The sequence below is a fragment of the Rhinolophus hipposideros genome, assembly GCF_964194185.1.
Source record: "Rhinolophus hipposideros genome assembly, chromosome: 1".
NCBI classification, from domain to species: domain Eukaryota; kingdom Metazoa; phylum Chordata; class Mammalia; order Chiroptera; family Rhinolophidae; genus Rhinolophus; species Rhinolophus hipposideros.
Window position 1 is genome coordinate 60,753,314 of NC_138047.1, and position 25,904 is coordinate 60,779,217.

At 38.7% G+C, this 25,904-nt stretch overlaps 1 protein-coding gene across 1 annotated transcript; it reads right to left on the bottom strand.

Annotated features, from left to right (window-relative positions):
• Positions 1-1,367: 1,367 nt before the first annotated feature.
• On the bottom strand, positions 1,368-25,109 carry PLAC8 (placenta associated 8). Its single transcript, XM_081049117.1, has 5 exons — positions 25,016-25,109; positions 8,617-8,748; positions 6,383-6,507; positions 3,398-3,512; positions 1,368-1,752 (listed from the first exon to the last, which is right to left on the bottom strand). The coding sequence occupies exons 2-4, from the start codon at positions 8,717-8,719 to the stop codon at positions 3,408-3,410; spliced, it is 333 nt and encodes a 110-aa protein (XP_080905243.1). The 5' UTR covers positions 8,720-8,748; positions 25,016-25,109; the 3' UTR covers positions 1,368-1,752; positions 3,398-3,407.
• Positions 25,110-25,904: the final 795 nt, after the last annotated feature.

The following is a 25,904-nucleotide window of genomic DNA, read 5'->3' on the forward strand; positions in this document are numbered from 1 at the left end:
TAGGACTGCAAAGCTGAGCTGGAACTAAATTGTTCTGCATAAGAAAGGTGTGTAGTCTATACCCCCATGCTCATTGCAGCATTTTTTACAACAGTCAAGACATGGAAACAACCTAAGTGTCCTTCTGTAGATGAATAAATAAAGAAGATGTGGTACATATATACAATGGAATATTACTCAGGCATGTAAGAGAAGGAAATCCTGCCATTTGCAACAATATGGATGGACCTGGAGGGCATGACGCAAAGGGAGCTAGGTTAGATGAAGAAAGACAAATTACATGTGACCTCACTTATACATGGAATCTAAAACACACACACACACACACACACACACACACACACACACACACACACACACCAAGCTCATAGATAGAGAAAACAAATTGGTAGTGGCCAGAGGAAGAAGGTAGGGAGTGGGCGAAACAGGTAAAGATTGTCAAAAGATACACATTTCCAGTTATAAAATTGATAAGTCCTGGGGACGTTATGTACAGCGTGGCGACTATAGTCAATAACATGAAGTGCATATTTGAAAGTTACTAAGAGAGTAAATCTTGAAAGTTCTCATCACAAGAAAAAAATGATAGCTGTGTGGTGATGGCTGCTAACGAAAGTTGTTGTGAGAATCATTTTCATATATAAATCCTATATAATATAAAATCATATATATAAAATCTTCCTGTGGTACACTTAGAACGAATACATATTAATTACATCTTTGTTGTTGTTGTTGTTGCTAATTACATCTTGATAAAAAAACAATAAAATGCCACATTAACCTGGGACGGGGGGCGGTGCAGAGAGAACGGTGTGTGGAGCTCCTGTGGCTGACTTGCTGCAAGAGATGACTTTGGGGAGGACAGAAATGTCCAATGGGAATTTGAATTAGGCTTATGACAGAAATCCCCTCTTTTGTCTATATAATCTACAGTAAACTCTGTATTGCTTAGCACATACTTTCTGGAGTGGATTTACTTTATGAGACTGTAAAGAAGTGCTAAATGTTGGGGCTGCTGGATGGCTCAGTTGGTTAGAATGTAAGCTCTTAACAACAAGATTGCTGGTTCAATTTCCACATAGGATGGTGGCTGTACCCCCTGCAACTAAGACTGAAAATGGCGACTGGACTTGGAGCTGAGCTGCACCCTTTACAACGAGATTGAAGGATGGTGACTTGGAGCTGATGGGCCCTGGAGAAACACACTGTTCCCCAATATTCCCCAATAATAAAAAAAAGAGGTGCCAAATGCCATTCAGACTCCCAAAGGTAGGCAACCACACTTCCTGGGGTGAGGGACCCCATAGGGTAACATCTGGCCTCGCAATGAAGGGAAAATCCAAAGTAATAAAAACTTTTTACTTGGTAACATTTTAAAAAATCTTTTATTCTGGACATTTTCAAACATATATAAAGGCAGAAAAATAGAATAGAAAATCTCCATCTACCCATTATTCAACGTTGACATTTAGACAACCTTGGGTTCATTTTTAAAAGAAGAATATTGTAATTTCCCATGAAGCAGTATTTAAAGACATAAAAATTATTGAGGAAATTAATTGTTTTAATGGCAGTCATTTTAGAGAATAGGACTGGAAATAGTTTTCAAAATAAACTGCAAATTGAAATATTTTGAAGCCATGTGAAACTAGATGATTAGTTAAACTAATTTCTAAGATTTGAGATGAGATAGCATTTAATAAAAGCTGAGTTTCATTCCAGCATTTTCTTTCACCACAAAGTGAATTTTACCTGTAGGAATAAAAAAAAGAAAGAAAGGAAAAAAGAAGAAAGAATAAATGAATAAAAAAATTGGGACTTATCAGTTCCATCTTTTTTTAATGTTATCTTGTTCCAAATACCAAAACTTCGAGTCCACTTTTACCCTACTGCCAAATTGCTGCATATTTAAAATCTACATCAAATAATGTCCCCTGGTTCAGTACAATCTTTTAGGAGGAGTCATGACCACCAGTTAAGATTCAGATGAGTCTCGTAGATTAGGGCCCTAATTATGCTTCCTTGCTTGAAAGTTGCATTCATTTATTCATCTACAATATTTATTAAGTGCCTACTATGTGTCAGGCACTATTGCTAGTTGGTTGGGTGAACCAACAGAATGCTCTATAGATTGCCAGAGTTAACTTCCATTACAAAATGACAATGAATCATCAAAAATGAGAAGGTGAAAGTATCCAAAAGATAGAAATCCAAAACAATCTTTTCAACTGATTGAATGACTAGACCAGTCAACTGCCACATGGTAATTCCCTCAGGGCTACTTTGCCATAAAATTCTGAGTCCAGTTGGTAACATAGGCCTTTAAAGAAGCATCACTGCTTGGGAAGAGGGATCGTAGTCAATTCTTAGGAAGTAGGGTATAAGGAGGAAAAAGACTGATAAGAAAACTCCCTACCTTGACTCTGCTTGAAAGGGAGTTAAGTACTTCAGTCATTGAGGGAAACCATTTAAAACAAGCAGAAGACAAATACTAGGATACTAAAATAGTACTAAAAATGCAACATACTGAAGCATGATTCATTAAGAGGACATTATTTTGCGCTGCATATGAGAGAGACAGATTACATTAATGTCAACCAATCATACACATTAATACACCATCCTGATCAAACACTCTCAAAAATCTTTTGGGAGATAGGAGTTTTACAGAGAATAGCCATTTCCATGTGAAAGCAAATTTTTGATTACAAGTTCCATAGGGATTGGCAGGAAGAGATTGAAAGACTTGCTCTCTTGCCTAAGAGAAACAGGAAAATCTGAGAAAATTAAAATAGTCTTTGATAATGACTTTGATAATATAGTCACCAAAAAGTCAGTAATTCTTCATAGTGGGGGTTTTGGAGTTTTGGATAACTGGGTGAATTCTCCATACTTAATTTATAGAGACTAAAATAACGTTCCACCACTTTGGAAAATGAATTATTTTAATATTGTGGTGTTGATTAAGAAAATATAACTACACAGTCACACTTTGTATGACATCTCAGTTGGTTACTGATGGTAGTGATGGACCTGAGATCTAGGCTTAGGGAAAGTTATACGCCTATCTCTACTACCTTAAACATGACGTACTTAAGATGGGCATGGTTGATACGTGGCATGTTTATTTGGTACATCAAATGGCCACTCCTGTTGTGGCAGACATCCTAAAAAAAAAATCACAGAATTCTTTCCTATTCAGCCAGGCTTTGCCCTTTCAACCCAGGTTCTGGGAAGTTGACTACCAACTGCTTGGTGTAGGCTGGCAATTAAAAATCATTTGTCCTTCATTTGTTAAGGGATACCTTATGTATCTGTGAGAGAGTACCAAAGAAATAAAAGCTGTCTTGAGAATTTGTTTTGATATTCATAAATCAAAGAATTTTCACTAACATACCAAGCATCTTTTAGAAAGCATTCATTTCTTTTCTTTTCTCAATATCTCGTTTGAGTTGACAAAGGGCGCATTGAGGGAAACACGCCAGCATTAAGAAATCACTGCAAATAGATCCCTGTTAAAAAAAAAGACAAATGAATCAACATGTAGCCTATAAATCTAGTCACACAATACCTGGCATTCGTATAACTTTTCAAATCTCTTTAAGACATTCATTTTATGTCACTTGTTTATCACGAGAGTTCTTGAACATTATCTTCATTTTTCTGATGACCCAGAGATGTTAAATGACTTGCTAAGATCACATAACACATTGGTGACAGCCCTTGGTCTTCCTTTTCTCAAGCCAGTGCCCTTTTCATGATACATCATTTCATCTGCAGGTTACGACTGTAGCCCCAGTCCTCTATCATCTGTCCTGGAATGGTTCCCTTTAAAGCCAGCTGTGCAATGCATCAATTTGTCTATAGTTTGTGCGTAGTGCCAGACTAGGCTTCACCTTGTATCCTTCTAGCCATTTTCATCGGCATCTCTCATGTTTTGCAAGGGAGGAGGTCCAGAGTAAGAGAGGGATATACAATTTTTGGGAAAAAGAAAAAAGAAGAGAATGGTGTTTGGAAAAGTCACGAAATGGGCTACTTTGAAAAGTTTTGAGGGCTCTGTCCCTGGAAGGATCCAGTTGGGTTCTCAATGATCCTCCGGTAGAGATGCTCTTGAAGGGACTCCTGATCTGAGCAGGAGACATTGGGTGATCCAAGGGGATCTAGTCTGACAGTCAGGTGCTATGACTGTGCATCTTGATGGATGGAAATAATTGTGAACTCCATTTTTTTGCCAGCACTAATTTTTTTAGACGTTGGGTACATGTGATTCCCAATCTACAGTGTGAGTAGAGAGAGAAAGGGAAAGAGATAAAAGGAACTGGTAGATTCTGTTTACAAGGGTTAGGAGCTCCTCAGTGTTGAGATTATGAGTGATTTATTTTTCATGAAAATTTTTTTTATTGCTACAGTGATGTTGATTTTCATCTAACAGAGTAAATATGTGGAGCAAAGAGTGGGCAAATGAGTAGCAATGTTAAAAACCTTATAATGTTGTAACCCTCATCAGGTGGAGGCATGGATATTCAGTGTAAAGACAATTCAGTCTCATAGCCTTCTCTTTTTCCCTGATAAACAATCCAAATTCCTTTAATCTTTCCTCATAGTACTCTTGTTTTTCACTCTTTCATTCATTATTTACTTTTTAAAACTCTTTTAAACCTTCATTACATCAACATGTATTGAATACATATAATATGCCCCAAAGAAGAAAATATTCTCACTTTACTTTTCTGTTCCAGCATGTCTATGCCTGTCTTTTACCTCAGGTCGTTTTTAGAGGGGGAAAAAAATCCCACCATTATTTGCTAAGTAACCTAGAAAAACCAATAGAAGACACACCTTGATTCTAAGTCTCTTTCATAGTATAGGTATAGAGATGATGGAGAAAAAAACACATTCCTTTTTCAGAGAGAAAATAAACTACAGGTTTATATCATGCCAAAGTTAATAAGGGACATAAATGCCTTGACTGGACTAGCTTCTCAGGAAATAGGTGCCAGAAATAAAGATTCTGCATTCTACATTCACCACTCTGTTTAGTTAAATAGGACCAGGGCATCACTGGTTAAAAAAGAAGTCTGTAATGAGCACTATTTACAGAATCACTGATTGAGCAAATAAATGAATGTGGTACATGGTTTAAGACACATGTACTCAGGAAGGCAGGATGATAAAGTGGGAAAAACTGGACCTATGCAGTCAGTCAGAATAAACCTTAGCTCAATTTCCAGCATGTCCGTGTTCTGTGACCTTAAGCCTGTCTCATCCCTAATTTCAATATCTATAAAGTGGGGGTGACAATCCTGGAACCACAAAGAGTTTGTACATAGTAAATGAGCAAATATATGTCAAAATCATATCCCAGCACATAGTAGTTCAATCAGCAGTTGTTTCCTTTCTTTCTCCTTCTTTCCTGCAGAGGAAAGAAGGAAGCCTAAAAGGATGGTGATAAGTGCTATAGAGAAAAATAAAGCAAGGAAGAGGAAGAGTGCTGAAGGTTCTGATTTTAAATAAGGTAATCAGGAAAGACCTCAGTCAGAAAGTAAAGAACTGAAAGGATGAGAGGATGACCCATCTGGGGAAGGTCCAGGCAGAGGAAAGAGCTAGAGCGAAGGCCTTGAAGTAGAGCTTACCTGGAATGTTCCAAAAACAACAGGTAGGGGGCAGGGATAGAGTGTGTGTGGGGGGATGGGGTATAGAAGAAGACGATGTCAGAGCATTAGTGAGAACCTAGCAGACCATTATATTTTACTCTGAGTGAATTGGGAAACCACTGAAATCTTTTAAACAAAGAAGGGACATGCCTTTCATGATTTCCTTTGTTCACTGATGTGTCTTTAGTGTCTGCAATAGTGATTGGCATGTTCTATGTGTTTGATAAATCCCTATTGAATGAATGAACACCAGCTTATGATTTAACAAGATTCTAAGTGCTCAGTAGTCCTTTTTAATGAATGAACACTAGCTTATGAGTTACCAGTGAAGCAAAAATGCCAGCTTCATGGGGAACCACTACACACCCATTTTTACCCAAGACTTTCAGAGTTACGATCACACACTCTACAGATTTGCAGGTCCTGTCTGACTCTGAATAAAGCCAGGAGAGGCTAAGGGCCCTGTGCCGATTTCTACCCCTCACTTACTCACCTCCAGCAACTTTTTTAGTTACATTTATTGGATCAATAGAAGATTTCATTACTAACATATTCCAAAATATAGATAGCCACACAGCCCCTGTTAATCACTTTAAAATTACGAAGGTAGTGAAGACTAGGTCAAACCATGAAGGATGAGGAGAGCAATTATGGAGATCCAGTCAGACTAAACAGAAGCCTTTGGGTGTCTGAGCTATCACTTCCCAGTATATACTTGGGTGACTCACCGGGATGCCGTATCGGGTTCGATACTTGGTCCTCATGGCGACACTTGCTCCACACAGGCAGCATTCGTTCATGTCAGAGGCAATCTGACATGAAAGGCACAGGGGAAAGAAAGTTCCACAAAGGCCTGAGTGAGGGTGAAACCACACAGAGGAATTAGTTAAAGTCGTCATCATTTCCACTAAATCACACAGCTTTCAAATAGATGCTAACTCAGGAAATGGCCTTAATGGACCATCTGAGAAAACAATGTGGTCATCTGGGTCTTTATGTCTTGCTTCTGTCCAGGAGTTGTGAAAAATTTGCATGTTATTATATCAGGTCAGATTTCATTGTAAAAGTGTCTGCCGAGTCAATCTGAGCATGTCCAAATTATTTTTTTTTCCTGCTCTAGATTGCATTTGAGTCATTCTTGTATAGGAAGTTTGTGGCATCGGGATGTCTGAGAAGCCCTCTGAAAACTATGGGAGGGTGTTTAGGGTCAGAAAATGCTGAGTGGGGAAATTATTGGGGCCAAAATGTATTAGGTTGTTGCAAAAGTAATTGCGGTTTACAAGGTTAAAAATAATTGCAAAGATTGCAATTACTTTTGCACCAACCTAACAAAAAAAGCAATAGGGAATGATTCTAGAAGGTCTTTCAGGCAAAGGGTAGATAGAGCCCTATTATTATTATTATTATTATTATTATAATTTTTCAGATTTTATTGGGGAAGGGGAACAGGACTTTATTGGGGAACAGTGTGTACTTCCAGGACTTTTTTCCAAGTCAAGTTGTTGTCCTTTCAGTCTTGGTTGTGGAGGGCGCAGCTCAGCTCCAGGTTCATTTGCCCTAGTTGCAGGGGGCGCAGCCCACCATCCCTTGTGGGAGTCCAACCAGCAACCTTGTGGTTGAGAGGACACTTTCCAACCAACTGAGCCATCCGGGAGGCAGCTCAGCTCAAGGTGCCATGTTCAATCTTAGTTGCAGGGGGCGGAGCCCACCATCCCTTGCGGGACTCAAGGAGTTGAACCGGCAACCTTGTGGTTGAGAGTCCACTGGCCCATGTGGGAATCGAACCGGCAGCCTTCGGAGTTAGGAGCATGGAGCTCCAACTGCCTGAGCCACCAGGCTGGCCCCGAGCCCTATTATTGACATGAGGATGGAAACAAGTGGAAGCTAAAGGATATTGGCATCAAAAGCTTAAAAAGCTTACTGCAATTTCACTTTAAAGAATCTGTATCAGAGCAAAAAAAAAAAGGCCTAAGAAAATGGCAACCAACAGCATACTGTTCTCAAACATGCTGAGTACAAATCTCTTTTGAAAAGCTCTAGGGTAGAGTTTTGATATGGCTGTACTCTAGATAAGATAAGAAAGTCTTTGTTTTTTGGTTGATTGTTTTAAGCAGAAGCCTATCTCCAATGAACTTGGAACTTCCATCATATTTATTTTAAAAAGGAGACTGTTTCTCAAACCCTGGAAAGACAAGCTGCACAGATTGTTTGCAACTCACATGGCAAAAGACTCAGAAATAAGGAAAATTTTCTCATACAAAAGTATGTTTGGTAGTGTAAAAGAATTAGAAGGCAGTAAAGTTAAAAATGTACAATGCTTCCTGAAATGGAACAGCCATAAGAGTATCACAGTAAGCCGGAAAACACAAAATCAGCGCTGTAGGGAAAGGATGGTGTAAACAGAAGACTAGAGAAACGTGTCAAGAACATGGTGATACTAAGGAGGTAAAAATTTTTTTAAAAGGTGATTGATTTAGACAAGAATCACAAATTCAAGACCAGGCAGGTAAAATAAATTAGTGAAATAGGTTGGAAAAAACAAAAAATAAACAATAATGAAGGGTGGACATAGATATGGCAAACTGCAGCGTGAATATCCTTTTTAATGGGGTTGGCTAATACTCAGCAACAGTTGACCTCTGCCACATGAGAAGGAGGGCTCATCTTTCCCGATTTTCCAAATGTTTCAAGAGAAGCTGGAAATCTAGATTTTTATGTGGAATCTGATGTTTAGGTGTTTCCCACTACATTAAAATTATGACATCAAGAGAGCTCATTATGTACAGAACAAACAAAATACAGCCCGTGGCTAAATCTGCCCATGGGCTTCTAGCTTGTGACTTCTGAGTTAGAGAGTCAAACATGGATGGACATCAATGAGAGGAGAAATAAACATTTATTATGTTAGTAATCTGCATTATTACTAGTAGTCAGGGAGAAAGCAATTACTATGTGTACTCACAAATCCCTATGTCACTGCAGCAGTCAAATGTGCCAGTTTGCCAGTCACTAGTCATCACAGCACCCCCTACGCCATATCCTGGCTGGGTAACAACTGGATTCATTTTTACGGATAAGTTCAAGAGGGCACTGCCTGTGAAAACAAAACCAGAAAAGTCCTAAACACAACTGTATTGGTTGGCGATAATGGAGATACCGGTCGAGAAGACGTTTCATCAAAACTCTCCTTATTAGGGGTGCTCACATTCCATTACCTTAGCACAGCATTTCCAGACTGTTGTCGATATTTGTGAATTAAATACATAAAGGAAAGGTGTGAAGGTTCCTTTCTTAGGTTTTACTGTGGTTTTTTTTCCTCTTTCACTGACCAGCAAGATGATTTTTTTTTTCTGTTTTCAAGACAATCATCCTGAACAATGTCTATTTTGCCTTTGAGGTGTTTCTATTTAAAAGCCGATTTTTATAAAGCTATTCCATGGCCATTATCTTAATTTATCCTTAAGAGGACTCTGTGAGATAGAGTTCTTTACTTCTCCAAAAAATTGTTGTTAAAACAGATGCTTCTAGCTAATGTCAGCATTCACTGCGTATCCTGACAGTACAAAGTTTTAATAGAAGACCTAGTTTACTTAAACAAACAGACAAACAAAAAAGCCATTCAGTTTCCTTTTGTGAAGGTGTCAGGTCAGAATCTGAAAAAAGAGGCTTCAAGGTCCCAGTGGTTGCAAAAGCACGAAAAATAGTGTCCCTCAAACAAATTGGCACTTATATTTTTCATATTTCATCCAATGCTCAAGGGAAGTCTCCTGAGCTCCTACCCAGTCAGAACTCCCAAGAGAGGAAATGCATTGTGTTCCACAATTACCAGTGTTAAAACTTAACACTGTGCTCTGTAGTCTTGGTCCCTGCTCACTGCTAACACGTCCTTTGACCAATTGCAAGGCAACTCCTTGCCCCATATTATCCTGCTGCTTTTCTGCCTTCGGTTTTCCTCCACTATGTCGCCAAGGAAGGCCCCAATCAAAGATTCTATCAATCTTCTTTATCCTTGCTGTGCACTTGCTTCATCCTAAGTGGTTAAAAAGACAGATTCTTGCTTCTGATTTAGTAGCCTGGGGTGGACTCTGGGTGCGCAAGTTTTTATTATTATTATTATTAGTTTCAAGTGTACAAAACAATGTAATAGACATTTCACCCCTCACAAAGTGATAACTCCCCTCCCCCAATTTATTGCCCCTCTGACATCTTATATATCTATTACAATTCCATTGACTCTATTTCCTATGCTGTACTCCATATCCTGTGACTATATATACATATATTAAATTATAGTTGACATACAACATTATTCAGCTTCAGCTTCAGGTGTACAGTGCAGTGGTCAAGCATCTACACCATCCATGAAGTGGTCTCCCTAATAAGACATGTGACCATCTGACACCCTACAAAATCTTTACAACATTGATTATATTCTCCAAACTGTCTTTCATATCCTCTTGGCAACATTGTAGTTACCAATTTATGCTGTCTAATCCCTTCTCCTTTTCCCTCATCCCCACCCCCTTCCCATCTAGCAACCATCAGTTTTTCCTCTGTATCTCTGAGATGATTTCTGTTTATATTACTCATTTATTCAGTTCTTTAGATTCCACATATAAGTAAGACCATATGGTATTTGTCTTTCTCTGACTGGCTTATTTCATTTAGAATAGTGTTCTCTAAGTCTATCCATATCGTTGCAAATGGTAAGAATTCATTCTTCTTTATAGCCAAGTAATACTCCATTGTATAAATGTACCACAGTTTCTTAATCCAATCGTCTGCTGATGGGCATTTGTTTCCAAGCTTTGGATGTTGTAAATAGCACTGCAAAAAACATAGGGGTGCACGTACTTTTTCAAATTAGCGTCTTGGATTTCTCTGGATAGATACCTAAGAGTGGAATTGCTGAGTCATAAGGTAGTTCCATTTCCAGTTTCTTGAGATACCTCCATACTGATTTGCATAGTGGCTGCACCAATCTGCATTCCCACCAACAGTGTACCAAGGTTCCCTTTTCTCCAGCCTCGCCAGCTCTTGTTTGTTGATTTATTGATGATAGCCATTATGACCAGAGTGAGGTGGTATCTCATTGTGGGTTTTTTTTTGCATTTCTCTAATGATTAGTGAGATTGAGCATTTTTTCATGTCTGTTGGCCATCTGTATGTCCTCTTTAGAGAAATGTCTCTTCATGTTCTCTGCTCATTTTTAAATTGGGCTGTTTGATTTTTGGTGTTGAGTTGAATGAATGTTTTATAAATTTTGGATATTATGAGTGTGTAAAATTTTTAAGGGTAATTCTGATACAGCCAGCTCTGGTGACCACTGTTTACATGCTATCTTACTTTCTTAGTCTTTCCTAATCCCTCTTCTTAGCTTTTCACTGTGCCCTGGTCCTCCTCTTCTGTGTTGGTTCTGCTAGTGTCAGTTGATTCCCACCAACAGTTGAGTCCCCACAGAGAGGGACAAAGTTCTCTGGGATAATAAAAGCCAAGGCACTTTGAGCTGCCCTAGAAAGATGCCTCTAGTACTTTTTATCAAGAACTTGTGTTATGACACAGAGGGAAAACTGCCCAGATCGAGAAGGCTTATAATTATACAATTGTGGTCGAATCACACCAGGAATCATGTTTAAAGCTGGAAAGTGTAGGTAAATATTTAACTACCTCTCCACTTAATTGGGAAGGTAATGATGGCTTTGCTTGTAATGCAGGAAGACATATGCCTATGTGATGGAGAAGAGAGAATTAACTGACAGACTGAAATAGTAAATATTTTACATGCATGCAATAGAATATTGTTGAAAGAATTAATTAGCAGAGAGGGGATGGTTAAAAGTCACGGGAATGGGTAGGGTTTCCTTGCCTAATCAAGTGAATATAAACTTGTGCAGGATAAGGCACAAACTTTTTAGTTTTGATATAGGAGTATTTTGTAGTTCTGGTTACACTGGGGTCTTATTAATTAAAATATTCTACATACCAGATATTTCTCACTGATTTCTCTCTGTAGACATTTTGTCTTAGAAAACCACTGTCATATTGCTAGCTAATATTTGTGGTATAACTTTTTAAAATAGAAAACCTGCTTGTAATTAACAAATGTTCCTTTTATTCTTCAAACTTTAGTGTGGGTAAGAATCACCTGAGGGGCTTGTTAAGAATGACACATCCCTAGATTTAGATTTAATAGGCTTGGAAAGGCATTGAGGAATCTGTATGTTTAGTAAGTGCTCAAGTGCTTCTTAAGGGAAAGGGATTGTTAAAAAGAAAAAAAAAGTGAGAGTGGTAAAGGGGACCATAATATTATTGCCTAATCTGACTTTTTTTAAATCTAAATTTTTTTTTTCAATTCCCTTCCCAGGCACCAATTTCTCTGAGAACCAAACCAAAATAGGATAAGAAGAGAAAAGCATAGTTCATTGAAAAATCTGTATATCCAGCAAGACTGGCTTCGTTTTGTATTGGGTATAGTTATAAAGCCAAAGGGAGTGTTTAACAGAAATTTGAATAAGGAGGAAAAATTAAGATGAGAGCCCATTAGGTAGGAATTTCCAGTAGTAAAAGACCTAAAACTGCAGAGACATTTGCACAGCCCCAGAAGGACAGGTGTAACCCAAAAAGGAAGTGGTAGTATTTAATTTCAATCAAAACAAGTCATATTAAGAATCTTCTTGGCCTCCTGGGAATTGTAAGGGAAACATCTGTGTCTAGGTCCTGAACTGGAGAAGTTCAAGCATATGCTCTGAACCTCTTTTTTTTTTTTTCCTTTTTTCCCCCCCAAACTAGCAGAACTAGAATTATCATCGATTCTGAAAAAGTTGAGGAAGTCTGGTTGGAGATCATGAGATTCTTATCTGAGCACAGAAAGTAGAACATTCTAAGCATGGAAAGAGTGTGAGGAAATGCCTAGGGTAAAGCAAGACTGAGGAATGCATGAGGAACAGGAGAGACATAAGCTTTTTGTAGCAGAAGGAAGGGTCGAAGTGTAGGGATGGCAATGGGTGGCCAGGTGTTCATCAACAGTGCCTTCCTACACCCACAGCAGACATTGCTAATTGATACCAGAATGTGGGATCGATCTTACTTATGATTTATCTAATTGATCTCATTACGTAGGATCTATCTCCTCTGGACATATTTTAGAATCCTAGAGAAGATAGTGCATAGGATGCTACTACCATTTGATCAGAGTTGGCGCATAATGTGAACTCTATCTATTATCTGAGAAATAGGTACAAATAAGAATAAGTTGCATGGGTAATGTGTTGTTCCGTTCTGAATGTTATGGATATACCTCCAACCTCAAGGATGAATTATCCATTATCTTTTATTAATATACTGGGAAAATCAGTATCATAAAAATATACAGATAGCTGCTGCTGAGGCTGCTGTGTGTGTGTGTGTGTGTGTGTGTGTACCATTAAATAAAAATTTACCTGTAAGGATACATTGTTAAAAGAAAATTACTTCTTTCATAAAAACAATGCTTAAGGAAAAAAAAATCAGCACAGCCAATCACAATCAGTTTAGCCAATTTATCAAAATGGAAAGCCATGCTAAAGTTCTTTTTTCAAAAATTTATCTATCTATCTATCTATCTATCTATCTATCTATCTATCTATCTATCTATTATTCCCCTTCACATTCCCCCCCTTTCAATTTGTCAATTACAGTTGACATTCAATATTATATTATATTAATTTCAAATATACTGCATAGTGGTTAGACATTCTTATAATTTAAGAAATGATTCCCCCTGACTAGTCTAGTACTCACCTGGCACTATACATAGTTATTACCATATCATTGACTATATTCCCTGTGCTTTACTTTACATCCCCATGACTATTTTGTAATTACCAATTTGTATTTTTTAATCCCTTCACTTTTTTCATCCTGCCCCCAACATCCCTCTCATTTATCACCTCGATAAATCTAGTACCTATCTGACAACATAGTTATTACAATATTACTGACTACATTCCTTATGCTATATCCTACATCCCCATGACTATTGTGTAACAATCAACTTGTACTTCTTAATCCTTTTCCCTTTTTCACTCACCCCTGGCAACCATCAGTAAAGTTCTTTTCAAGAGTCCCCAAAGCTAAAAATTACTCCAGGGCAAAGATGGTGTCTTAAACAGTCTTCCAGTGCTTCATAACTGTGTATAGCACTGGAAACACATACTTGTTGTGCTGAGTAGTTTGGAGTAGGATAAAATTTGCTGGTTTGATATAAAAATACCAGTCAAGTTACAATGATAAGAAGTTCTGATATATTGAACTATCCAAGGTGGCAGAGTAGATAAACGTGTGCATCTCATGAACACATCGAAATTACAGCTGAATTATAGAATTATCAACCTGGAGAACCATTAGTATTTTATAACTAAGCATATAAAGAAGGAGCCACATTGAGACTGGTAAGAGGAGACATGAAATGGGCCGGCCCCAAACCTCCACGTGGTGGAAGAAAATTGGGAGTGCTATCTCGGCACAGAGTTTCCCCATGTAGGAGCAAGAAACCCCAGCCTCACACCGGCTCCCCAGCCAGGAGTACTGGTGCCAGGAAGAGGAGCCTTCACAGCATCTGGCTATGAAAAACAGTGGGGATTCTGACCATCCGAGTGGGACAGAAGGCTATTGGAAACCCAGGCATCCTCTTAAAGGGCCCCCACACACAGTTGCAGGCACTCACCTTGGGCTCTGGCAGAGGGATGGTAACTAAGGGGGCATGAGAGGCACATAGAGGGCAGACTGAGGTGTGTGGCCTTGGGGTACAACCCGCAGGACAGTCGGCATTTTCCCTGTGTGGGGTCGTCCTCCCAAGCAGCTGGCAGGTGGGCGCCATCTTTCCTGTGTTGAGCCCACCCCATACACTTATGGCCACACCTGAATCAGATTGGTCTGGTGAGTTCCACAGCTCCAACCTGCTGACTCATTGTAACCCCACCTCACGCAGCTCTGTACCACATGAGGCTTTATTAACAACTGGCAAGTGGCAACCAGCAGCAGGTGGGAGCAGGCTTTCCTGCTCCTGGCTTTTTGCAGAGCTACCCCAGGCCCAGTACTGGTGGCAGACATCCTTAGTTTACAGGCTGAGGTTTCCCACATGCTTCTGGACACCTTCAATGGACAGTTTTAGAAAATAAATATGTATTTTAAATTTCATGAAAATAAAGTTCAAATACAGCATAGGCTGTAATTGCTATGTATGCAAATCCTAGTATGTATTGTGTATCTGTTAATTAATTCAATTCCTAATCTAACACAGGGACTTATGCCACTTGCCTTTAAATCCCTAATTTCTTTCTCTTAAAGCAAAATGTTTAGAAGTATATTTTAGAAACACACTACAATGTATGTGTATATGGATGTATATGTGTTTATTTATAGATTTTGTACTTCTGTATGTTGTACATAGATCTATATTGAGCGGCAACAGAGATCAGAGGTTCTTAAATTTTAATGTGCACAGGACTAAGCTTGGTATCCTTTAGAATGCAGATCCAGATTCAGTAGGCCCAGAGTGGGAACTGAGATTTGCTTTTTTTCAACAAGCTCCCAGATGGTACCCATGCTGTAGGTGTCTGGCCCACACTTTGACTAGCCAGAGTCTAGATCATAATTCGGAACCATGGAAACAAACGAAACTGGGTTCAAATCTATTTTCCACCTTCTGTGTGTCCTCGGACAAGTAAACTAACTTCTCTGAGCCTCCACAGCTTTAAAATGAGTATGACTTTTCTCATTGGATTGTTGTATTAATGTGATGAGACCATGTCACTAGACAATGTCTATTAAGCACCGTGTTTCCTGTATGTCAATGACCTGACATATGCACCATTGTGTCTATTTTAAACTAAATGTTGCTAAGTAGCAGCGCCCATGCCTGATTTAATGTTATGGAAAAACTCCTAGGAGCATAGCACTTCAAAGGCTAATGAGTGTGGTGATAAGATAACCAATGGGTTAGAAATCAGAAGGCTTGCGTGTTAGTCATTGCTAGTATTGAGGAAGATCAGATAAGATCATTCATGTGAAGACATTTTGAAAACTGCAAATCTTTGTTATACACGAGAGACTCTAACTAAGTGCCAGAGACTGTTGACAGAAAAAACCAGAGCATGGTATGTTGCCTACATGACAATGGCGTAACCTTGTAAAGAGCATTATACTTTTCAAAGCATTTTATGTTTGATTTCTAGTTAACATTGATATCTATTTAATATTCACAGCAGTTCAGAGCACTCAGGGAATTAAGGCTGATAAAACTCTTGACTGTAGACAAGAAAACTGAGGCAAAGAGTTTAGTGCCAAAGCCAAGGAAAAATCATGATCTCCTGTCCAACCTCTTTAATTTACGAATGAGAAAATAAAGCTTGTCTCAAAGACTGAGCGTTGGCTCTTGTCTTCCTCCTAGTCTCTTCAAGGGAAAGACGTGTAGAGCACCTCACAGGAAATGTTATAGAACCAAAAGATGGACGAAATAGCCCTTCCTAGTGGCTAAGATCATGGAATTTGGCCCTAGACCCTAGCTCTCCCAGGGACTAGATGTGTCACCTTGGGCAAGTGACCACCTCTCTGTGCTTCAGCTTTCTCATCTGTGAAATGGGGATAGTACTTAACTTATATAATAGTACTTAACTTATTAATAGTACTTAACTTATATAACCGTCAGGAGGATTAAATGAGTTAACATTTGAAAAGCCCTTAGAGGGGCACCTGGCATAGGGTAAGTTCTCTATGAATGTTAGTTAAATAAAAGACAGTACTTGGCCACAGAGCGAAACACAATATTGTCCTTTCCCTCACCGTCAGCTCAGCCTCACCTCCTTTACACTCTCCTGGATATTGTAAGATGTGGGTAGTTCTTCTACAAAACTACAGAAGGAGGGAAAGAAACAGAAAATAAATCTCACGTCCAAAATAATAGAGTGGCAGGGCTGGGACTTGAATTTAGTTCTATGGGACTCCAAAACCCTTTCTTCTTCTTCCCACTGAAGGCCACCAGTCAAGAATTATAGTTAATGGCCAGCTGAAATGAGTAAACCCTGTTCAGGAATAAAAGGTAAGCATTTTCCTAGTGTCCCTTCCCAGGTAAATTATGGGACTACAGGAAGCTACGCAGTTTGTGACTAACTTTGCTTTCTTTATATGTGTGTGTTTGCTTACATATGTATGTACGTGTGTGTATGTATTTTTAGTATCTTGAAATCAGTTACTCAGACACTTGCCCTAGAGTTCCACAATACAGATTTAGGTAACTTGTTCTCCACCAGAGATGATTTTAACTCCTGGGGACATTTGGCCCTATCTGGAGACATTCTTGGTTGTCACTACTGAGGGTGAGGTGCTACTATGATCTAGTGGGTAGAGGCCAGCATCGTTGCTCAGTATCCTACAAAACACAGAACAGCCCCCACAGCAAAGAATATCCTAGCCCCAAATGTCAAAAATGCTGAGGTGAGAAACCATGATTTAGATATCATCAACATCACGAAACGTGAGCATGGGGAGGGACTCTACATGTTGTCTAATTCAGTTTCCCAGCAGATGCATACGTTGTGTTTACAAAAGGCCTGACAGGTAGTCCTTGTGAGGAACGAAACCTAACACATTGCTTCTCGGTTGAAAAATGTTCAAAATGCAAGTGCTGGAACTCAGGAATCATTACATGACCTCAGTCTCCCCATGGATTTGTTCACATTCTGTTCTGAAATTCCTCTTCTATATGGCAAGTCCAGTTGGGCTCCCTCAATCCCACCTCCAAACCTGCCTCTTTTCTCTTCCTTCTGCTTACTGTTCCCATGTTTACAGTTTAACCTATCCAGTTCCACTACTTTTCTTCTCTTTAAGTAAACTTTCCATTGAAGTACAATATACACATACATTAAAGTGCAGAATCGTAAGCATGATTGATGAATTTTTACCAAGTGAACAATTATTGTAACCAAAACCTTATTCAAGAATTAGGACATTACCAGCACCCCAGAAGCTCTCCTTACCCTCCTAGGGAACCTAATCCTTTGCCCAAATGCAACCTCTACCCTGTCATCTGTTATAACACCAGAGGCTCGTTTTGCCTGTGGTTGAGCCTTGTACATATCTTTAATTACATATGAGTATGTTATTTTTCTGTGTCTGGCTTCTTTTGCTCAAATGATGACTGTAAGATCAACCACGTTGGGTGTAGCAATAATCCATTCATTCTCATTGATGTGTAATATTCTATTTTATAGATATGACACAATTTACACATCCATGCTACCATTATATAGCTTCCAGTTTCGACAATTATGAATAGTATAGTGCTGCTATGAATATTCTTGTACATGTCTTCAGGTGGAACGATGTATGTATTTCTGTTTTGCATTTACCTAGGAGTAAAACTGCTGGGCCCTAATAGGGTTAGGAGATAGTGCTAAACAGTATTCTGAAGTGGTGGTACCAATTTACAGTCCCATCAGTAATGTCAGAGAGTTCCAGTTGCTCCATATCTTTGCCAATATTGGTAATGCCAACATCTTTTTTCTACCCATAGGTTGCTAAGAAGCCTAGCTTTAAGATGGAGAAAAACAGAAATTAGGGTTAGATGATTAAATAGAGTGCCACATTTAGGAAAAAGGAATGCAGGCTAGTCAGTAAATTTGAATAAGTATGTTTCACGCAATATTTGAGACATACTAAAAATTATTCATTCTTTATTTGAAGTTCAAATTTCACTGGACATTCTATATTTTATCTGGATGGTTGGGGGAATGATTTTAGTATAGATATTAATGTGGGAGCAGTGGATAATGTGCTCCCCATTATAGGAATGGGGACATTTATAGGAATGGGAAGTGTGAAGACAAGGCAGAAATAATGCATCTTCCTTAACAGGAAGCCCTTCTCCCATCCCCCAGATAGTGACCAGAAGCCAAAGGATACTAATGCTGGCCATGATTGATTTCTATCTAAATTCTTGTAAGAGTATTTCCTCTGGGAACACACAATTGCTTATTCATGGATAAAGGAAGAAAAACAAATTTCTTGAGCAATTTCTACTGCCAATTTCCACATCCAGCAATCTTATGTATGCTAAAAGATTCTAGCCTCATAATCTTTTTTGCCCTGTACTTGGAGAAGTTACACTGCTCAGTAAGGTTCAAAGCCAAATGAGCTAAAGCCAAAGTCCATGCTCTTCTATAGTGTGAAGTCTTTTTGGAAGTTTTATTGACTAGCCTAGGTCCTGAATGGCTCTCTTTCTCAACCAGTTTGAACTATTCTGATGGAAATAGGCAAAACCAGTGACTAGGTGACTATCGCTGTCTTTGGGCTTCCCAGAGATCTTAATTCCCTCTGTTTCCATTCTCTCCTTTTTCCTCTGGCTTTCAGTTTCATGCCAAATAATTCCATGGGTTATATGCATTTCTGGGAGAAGAAAATAAAATAAAGCCAACTGAGTAGGTCGTATAGATGAAGATGTGAACAAAACTAACTCCACCTCGGTGTCCTGGATTTCATTTCATTTTTAAGTCTCAAGTCTCATGCTGTGTCCTTCAATTAATGTCAACCTCACTGTCCTTAAGCATATCAGAGGTTTCTAGTTGATGATTATTTGTATCCCTTGAAATGTAGCCATAAATATTGTGTTAGTAAAGGCCAGAATGGCATGACAACAAAGATAAATATCAAACTGGTAATAGTATCGATTATAAACAATCATCTATCACAAGACCACCAGGAGATGTGGCCCCTAGTGCTACTGCATTCTTTGTCCCTTTGTCTTGTCCATCATTAGTACCCAAATTATACTATAAAAAAAGTATTGTAACAGGGATCTGTTAGCAGAGAATAATCTGCACAGACTGCTGGTTGTGTTTTCCTTTGACCCAATCTTCCTATAAGTAAATTATCCTATAATAAATTCTGTTGTATTCTATGGAGCTAGTTGTCCGCTTTGTTTGCCTATCTTAAGATAACGTCTCATTATGGTGGCCGTTACACCTTGGCCACACTTTTTATCACTTTCAGTTTCTTCTCTATCACCCAAAACCCCTCACAGGCCTCTCTTTTAGTCCTGGATCTGAATATGCACCTGGAGTCAGTTGTCCCCTTCCACTTTCCCAGCACCCCTGGGTCTCATACCGAAATCTACAGTCTCTGCATCATACTCAGGTTCTGCCTGGTGTACCATTTATGTTGTAGACCAGAAAATTCCATCCCCAAATATACCTCTTTGGCATAAGTGTTATTTTGATTTGATTATTTTGAGAAACAGCAGACATAGGAGGAACGCTGAAAACAAAGAAGTTACCTTTTAAGGAAAATTTATACTTATAAAAGAAGCCTCCATTTGTCAGTGTGTCTCCCTGTCTGTAGCACTAGGAAGAGAAAGATGACTCTAAATCTCAAGAAACTCTTATCAATGGAGAAGGTGCCAGAATGAAATCTGTATAACAAAGCTTTACTCTTGTTTACCTGGTCACGTCCCCACAACTGGCCTCCCTAACACCTTCTCTCTTTTGCCTGCAGCTGAAAATGGTATTTAAGCCTGAATTCTAAGCCGCCTCTGAGAGTTAGTTATTTCCCTGGTTATTTCCTATGTATATGAGGTATATGTGTTGATGAACTTCTGCTTGTTGTTTTCACCTGTTAATTTATCTTTGGTTACAGAGGCCCCAACAGTAAACACCAGATGTATGAGGCTGCCGCTCGCATAACACAGCATACTGCTTTATAGCCAACTTTTGTTTTATAGATAGAAAGAGTACACTTTAAAATAATAATTAAAAGTATAGTATAGTAAATAATATATAAACCAGTAAGAGTCATTTATCATCATTATCAAATATTCTGGGCTGTACATAATTGTATGTGCCATACTTCTATACGACTGGCAGCCCAGTAGGCTTCTTTATATACCAGCATCATCACCAATAGCGTAATGTATTGTGCTACGATTTTACCCAATGCATTAGGTGTCACTAGGCAACAGGAATTTTCCAGCTCCACTATCATCTTACAGGACCACCATCATATATGTGATCCATTGTTGACTGAAATGTTCTGTGGCGCATGACTGTACTAACTTCAAATATGAGAGTTAGATATGCATTCTAAGTATTTATATTTCCTTGCTTTCTTTTTGACTTGTTGGCTGTTTTTTTCTGGGGGCAGTAACCGGGCTTCATCATCTTTGTGTCCCTCCCCGAAGGTGGCCTGCACATAGCCTAGAAAGTACTAGGGGTTTAGGACATACCACCCCCAATTGTGGCACCCTGGCATGTTGAATATCTTATGCTGAAGGAGGATGAGAAAAAAAGCAGAGGCAGGAAAAGTCACTCTGATCTCTTTCCCCTCCTCCTTCTTCCCCAAAAGGAGTAAATAAATCTCTGTGTGAAAGGTACCCTCCCTACACCAGGAAGAAGGGAGACATCCTTGTGGCCAAAGCCAGGGAATTCAGGGCTGAGAATAAGCGAATCTTGTTATTTCTTCACCATTTAGTACCCCTGCAGCAAATCCCTTGTCTTGTCAATTCTTCACAAATACATTGTTTGTCTAAAAGTTTCCTGCCCTAGTTATTTCTTTCGGTCTTTCATTCTCTTATACATGTAAAAATTCAATAAAATTTGTATGCTTTTCTCTCCTTAATCTCTCTTTGTCAGTTTAATTTCAGACCCAGGAGGGACCTTAAGAAGGTTAAAGAAAACTTTTCTTCTCCTACATGCTTAATACCAATTTATTTATTCATTTATACCAGAGATTTTTAATCAGAGGTGATTTTCCCATTTCACAAGACATCTAGCAATGTCTGGTGACATTTTGGATGTCGCAACTCGGAGTGGGGGGAGGGAAGGAGAACTGCTATTGACCTCTAGTAGGCAGAGGCAAGGATGCCTTCCCCAACTCTTCTCCTGCCCCCAACGCTCCTCTCCTACTGCCCATTCCCACCATTAAATGTCAAGGCTGAAAAACTCTGATTCATTCTGTCATCTTGTTCTTAAGAAGATTTGAGCAGTTTACAAACTTACCTATATGGTAACAAGATACAGAATGAAAAATGAAGATATCAGGTACAGGGACACTACAGCCTGCAGCAAATTTACAGCATGCCGTAAGCTCCCTGTACAGTGCTAGTCATGGGCTACAAATTAGACTCTGAATTTCCTACCAGGCAAAGCAAAGAGGGAGCACAAACGTTTAGGAGATTGACCATGTCCATAAAATAAAAACAGATGGAGACCCAAAGAAGTTTCTCATCAAGGCCCTCAAAAAAGAGACGATATGTGACAAGGAATGGTCAAGGCCTTTAACAGTTTCTCTGTAATGAACAGAACAGTGACTTTCCTGAGCCTCTTTCCTAATATAGAGTTAAAGCACAAGGCTCGAGTAGAATTACTGAAAGCAACCTATGAGAAGCTCAAATGATCCCACCTAAGTACTTACCTCTTGGATAATCTGGGATGATTCAAGGCTAAATGATCAGATTATTTAGATTATTCCGAGAAACACATGCATGCACATTCTTTGACGGTCCTACATGAATATTTTCAGCTGGGGTTTGACAAGAATTGAACAGCAGCGAGGCTGAAATGTAAGTCTTTGGCAAAAACTTGAGTTCAGATTCCCAACTAGGGCTGCTTAGTATACATACTAAGAACAGATATGCAGAGGGAAAGACTTCTAAAGCGAATGCACTGTTATAAAAATTAAAAGATGCAACCAGGAAAACACACCTGAACAGAAGGCCAGTCTATTAGCATGGAGGTGAGCTAATTAATGGCTATCCTAATTCAACATGGAGATAAACTAAAGGAAAGCTTATGTTTTCCTCAGGTGACCAGTGGGGAAGTTTAGAAAAAGGATCAATTAGCCAACACAAGCTACAACTTATATTTAAATGATCGATTTGAAACAAGCTGGTAGTGTTTTATTAAGCAGTACATCTTGTGCAGGCACTAATGAATTAATTACATGTGACTGATCAAAGTCCCAAATTCTATACCATAGAGCCTGGAAACCTTTATATCAGGTGTTACCAAAACTCACTCACTATGACAACAAAAGCATGTAGGAAAACACATGAAGTCTAATTTTAAGTAATGTAACTTCCTGGTCAATGCTATAGAGATAAAAGACTTGCAATATGGAACCTTAGATAATATAATCAGTCAAGAGCCCCTGGACTCCACCCACGCTTAGCATATCTGGTATCTGGTCACAGCGACAGTAGAGCAGTCCTGTCAATGTCTCAGGTTTAGTATCTTGGCTAAATGAACCAGAAGACCTATAAAGTACAGCACTGTATTTTAAATCTTGCTGCAACTAAAATTTGAATTGAAAGTAACTTCCTTTGAATCATGAGGGCTGAAGAGCACTTACCTGGTGATTCAATACAGGTAATGGCTGCAGCCGCTATGGTACAAAACATCCCAAAGGAACTTGATTTTTCATTTTTAACTTTTTTGGTAAGCAGTCAAGTTTGTCAAATGATTTTAAATTTTGTTTTATTGTGCGTGTGTGTGGGGATGAGTCCCCCTCACCCCTGCCCCTCAAATGTCAATAACCTGTATTGTTGATGGAAATAAATGGGGTTAAGATAGTGTTGGTCCTTAGTCATAAAAACAATGATCAAAACTTCCAGAATGTTGAATTTGGGTGGTGTATGTAATCTGTAACTTGAGCAAATCCCATCCAATATTTTATAAGAAGATAAAACCATTTGTGAATGCTCTAGTTGGTATAGATGGGTCTCAAAACATCAGTAAATATACAAGTGTCTAGTGGCCATGAAACACTTAAATGATGGCAAATTTAATTCAGGAAAAATGCAGCAGCCTATACAAACACTTAATTACAAAATATTTCTTTTCCCCAAAAGCTTCCAGATGGATTCTTCCAGAACATGGTTTATGAGCTAAGAGGGGCAGCCAGTAAATTCATACACATTTGTCTCCATTTTCACTCCCCAAGTAAAACTCAAGTGAGTTTCAATGCAGTGAGTGTTAAGAACCAATTTTTCAATAAAACTGATGGCTAACCATGGAGTGCTTGCTCAGGCCTCCGGTTTCCTATGCATTCAAGTGCTCTTACAGTTGCCTCTCAGGAGGCAAACTAAGCACAGCCATAAGGCATCGATAAAGCTGGGGCAATAAAGTAAATTAAAAGAGAGAAAACTTTGGAAAAATATTTAGCATCCTTCCACAAATAAAGGTAATCCTTGAGGGAAATAACCACAACCATATTGGACTTCTTTACACTTATTTATTTATGGAGGGATGTGGATGGGTAGCACACACATGCACTAAAGCCTCTAAAGTCATCTGTTTCGTTCTGGTTATATTAATATTTTAAGGACATCTGTTTTCAGGTCCCTCGCCTCTACCAGAGTCTGAGCTCCACGGGTGCTGGCCATTCAGTTTTTTATCCTAACACGGTTCTTGGAACATAGTAGATGTTCAATGGGTGTTAAAAAAAAATGAACAAATGTATGAATATATGAACTGTAAATCTCATACACACAATTTTGGAGTCTCTAGACTAGATATCCAGACATCAGAAATACCACTCCTCAACCCTACCTCCTTGTAAAAAATGTGTTTGCCTTAGGGACCTGGAAGTTAAAGGGAGAGATAAAAAAGCTTCTTCCCCCTCTTCCCTCCTTTATTTAAATCAAACAAGTGAGAAAAGCTAATCATTCCCTCAACAGTGAAAATAATGAGAGCTGCCTTGGTAATATTGACAATAATTACAAGGCTACAAATCAGGAAAGATAACAAGTGGACAGATAACGATGATTTCAAAAAATTGTTTTTGTTATATAAAAACAAATTCATTAACTTTTGACAATAAAATAATAATAAACCTCAAAATCACTGAAACAGACATTGTGCACCCTTCCCAGTAGCAAAACCCATTTCAACAGGCAAATGTTGAAACCAATTACAAAATAAGAGACAAACTTTTATTAAGAAGGAATTTAGAATATTCTGTTTAAACATGCCAGCCTTAATGGTGATACAAAGATTTCTTTAATGATTAAGAACTTTTTTTCTATTAAAAAATGAATTTTTAGTGGCACATTCTAAATAAAAGTTCATAAGATACACAGACTCTTAAGAATCACTGCTGCCCGATTTAATTAAAAAGACAATTGCAGGTTACACACATGTGGGTTTTTAAAAGATTAATCTAGATTAATACCTACCATTCAGTTCTGCCTTGGCTTTTGTTAGTTACAAGGTAAGATTTTACTGGCTTTATAGTTTATTGTTTAATAATTTTTTTGTTTCTTTTGAAAGAGAATAAGCGAGAAGGACAAATGTGTGCAGCACAGAAAAGGCATTCTGTATTGTAAAAATTCTTACCACACAAAGGTTAACGGCTGAGGACTGAAACCCAGGTGAAACTTCAGAAGGCTCAGGAGCACTAAAATGCTCTGTGGTTGCAGCCTGGGGTTGTGATCAGCAAGGGTGGGGTTGGGGGTGGGGAAAGTTAGGAGGTGGAACTGGAGGAAAGAACTCTTACCGGGGTTGTCTTCACTGCCTAGGGGACCAGTGTTTTTCTATTTAAGAAAGTGGACACTGCATTTCATCTCAGTGCATTTATTTCATGTTACATTTGCCTGACAACCTTGTTTTCTTAGACAGCAAGATTTATTCATGACTGGGCAACAAAATGTTTTATGAAGGTCCAAGACTTTTTATTTAGTTAGGATTTCTACAATTCATTCACTTCCTAAGGCATTTAAGGGTCTTAAAATTTTACTTTGTGAGGGGTATAAATGTCTAACCATTACATTGTTTTGTACACCTGAAACTAATAAAAATAAATAAACAAATTAATTAATTAATGTAACTATTAAAAGACAAAAACGTTTTTTAAAGTAAGAACTGGCCAGCTGGCCTTAGGTCTCAAAAAATGGTAAAGAGATATTCAGCCTTCCACTTGCCAGGTTATTAGGACTTCTGTTCCAAGCTAAGGAGCTGTATTAGTGTAAGCAAGGGAAAATATTGAAGGGTTGGGGGCAGAGTGGGGACACGGTCAATGGCATTTTGAGTTACCTATCTGGTACTAGTGTAGAGCCTGGATTCTAGAAAGCAAGACTGACATTAGGGAGCTCCCTCCAGGGGCAATTTCATAGTGAAGGATGCAGAGAGCCTGAGAGGTTTGGAAAACAAGAAGATGGATTTAACAGAAAATCATAATTGGAAATGGCAGTTCTTAGGAATTATGCAGAGGGAATAAATCATTTAA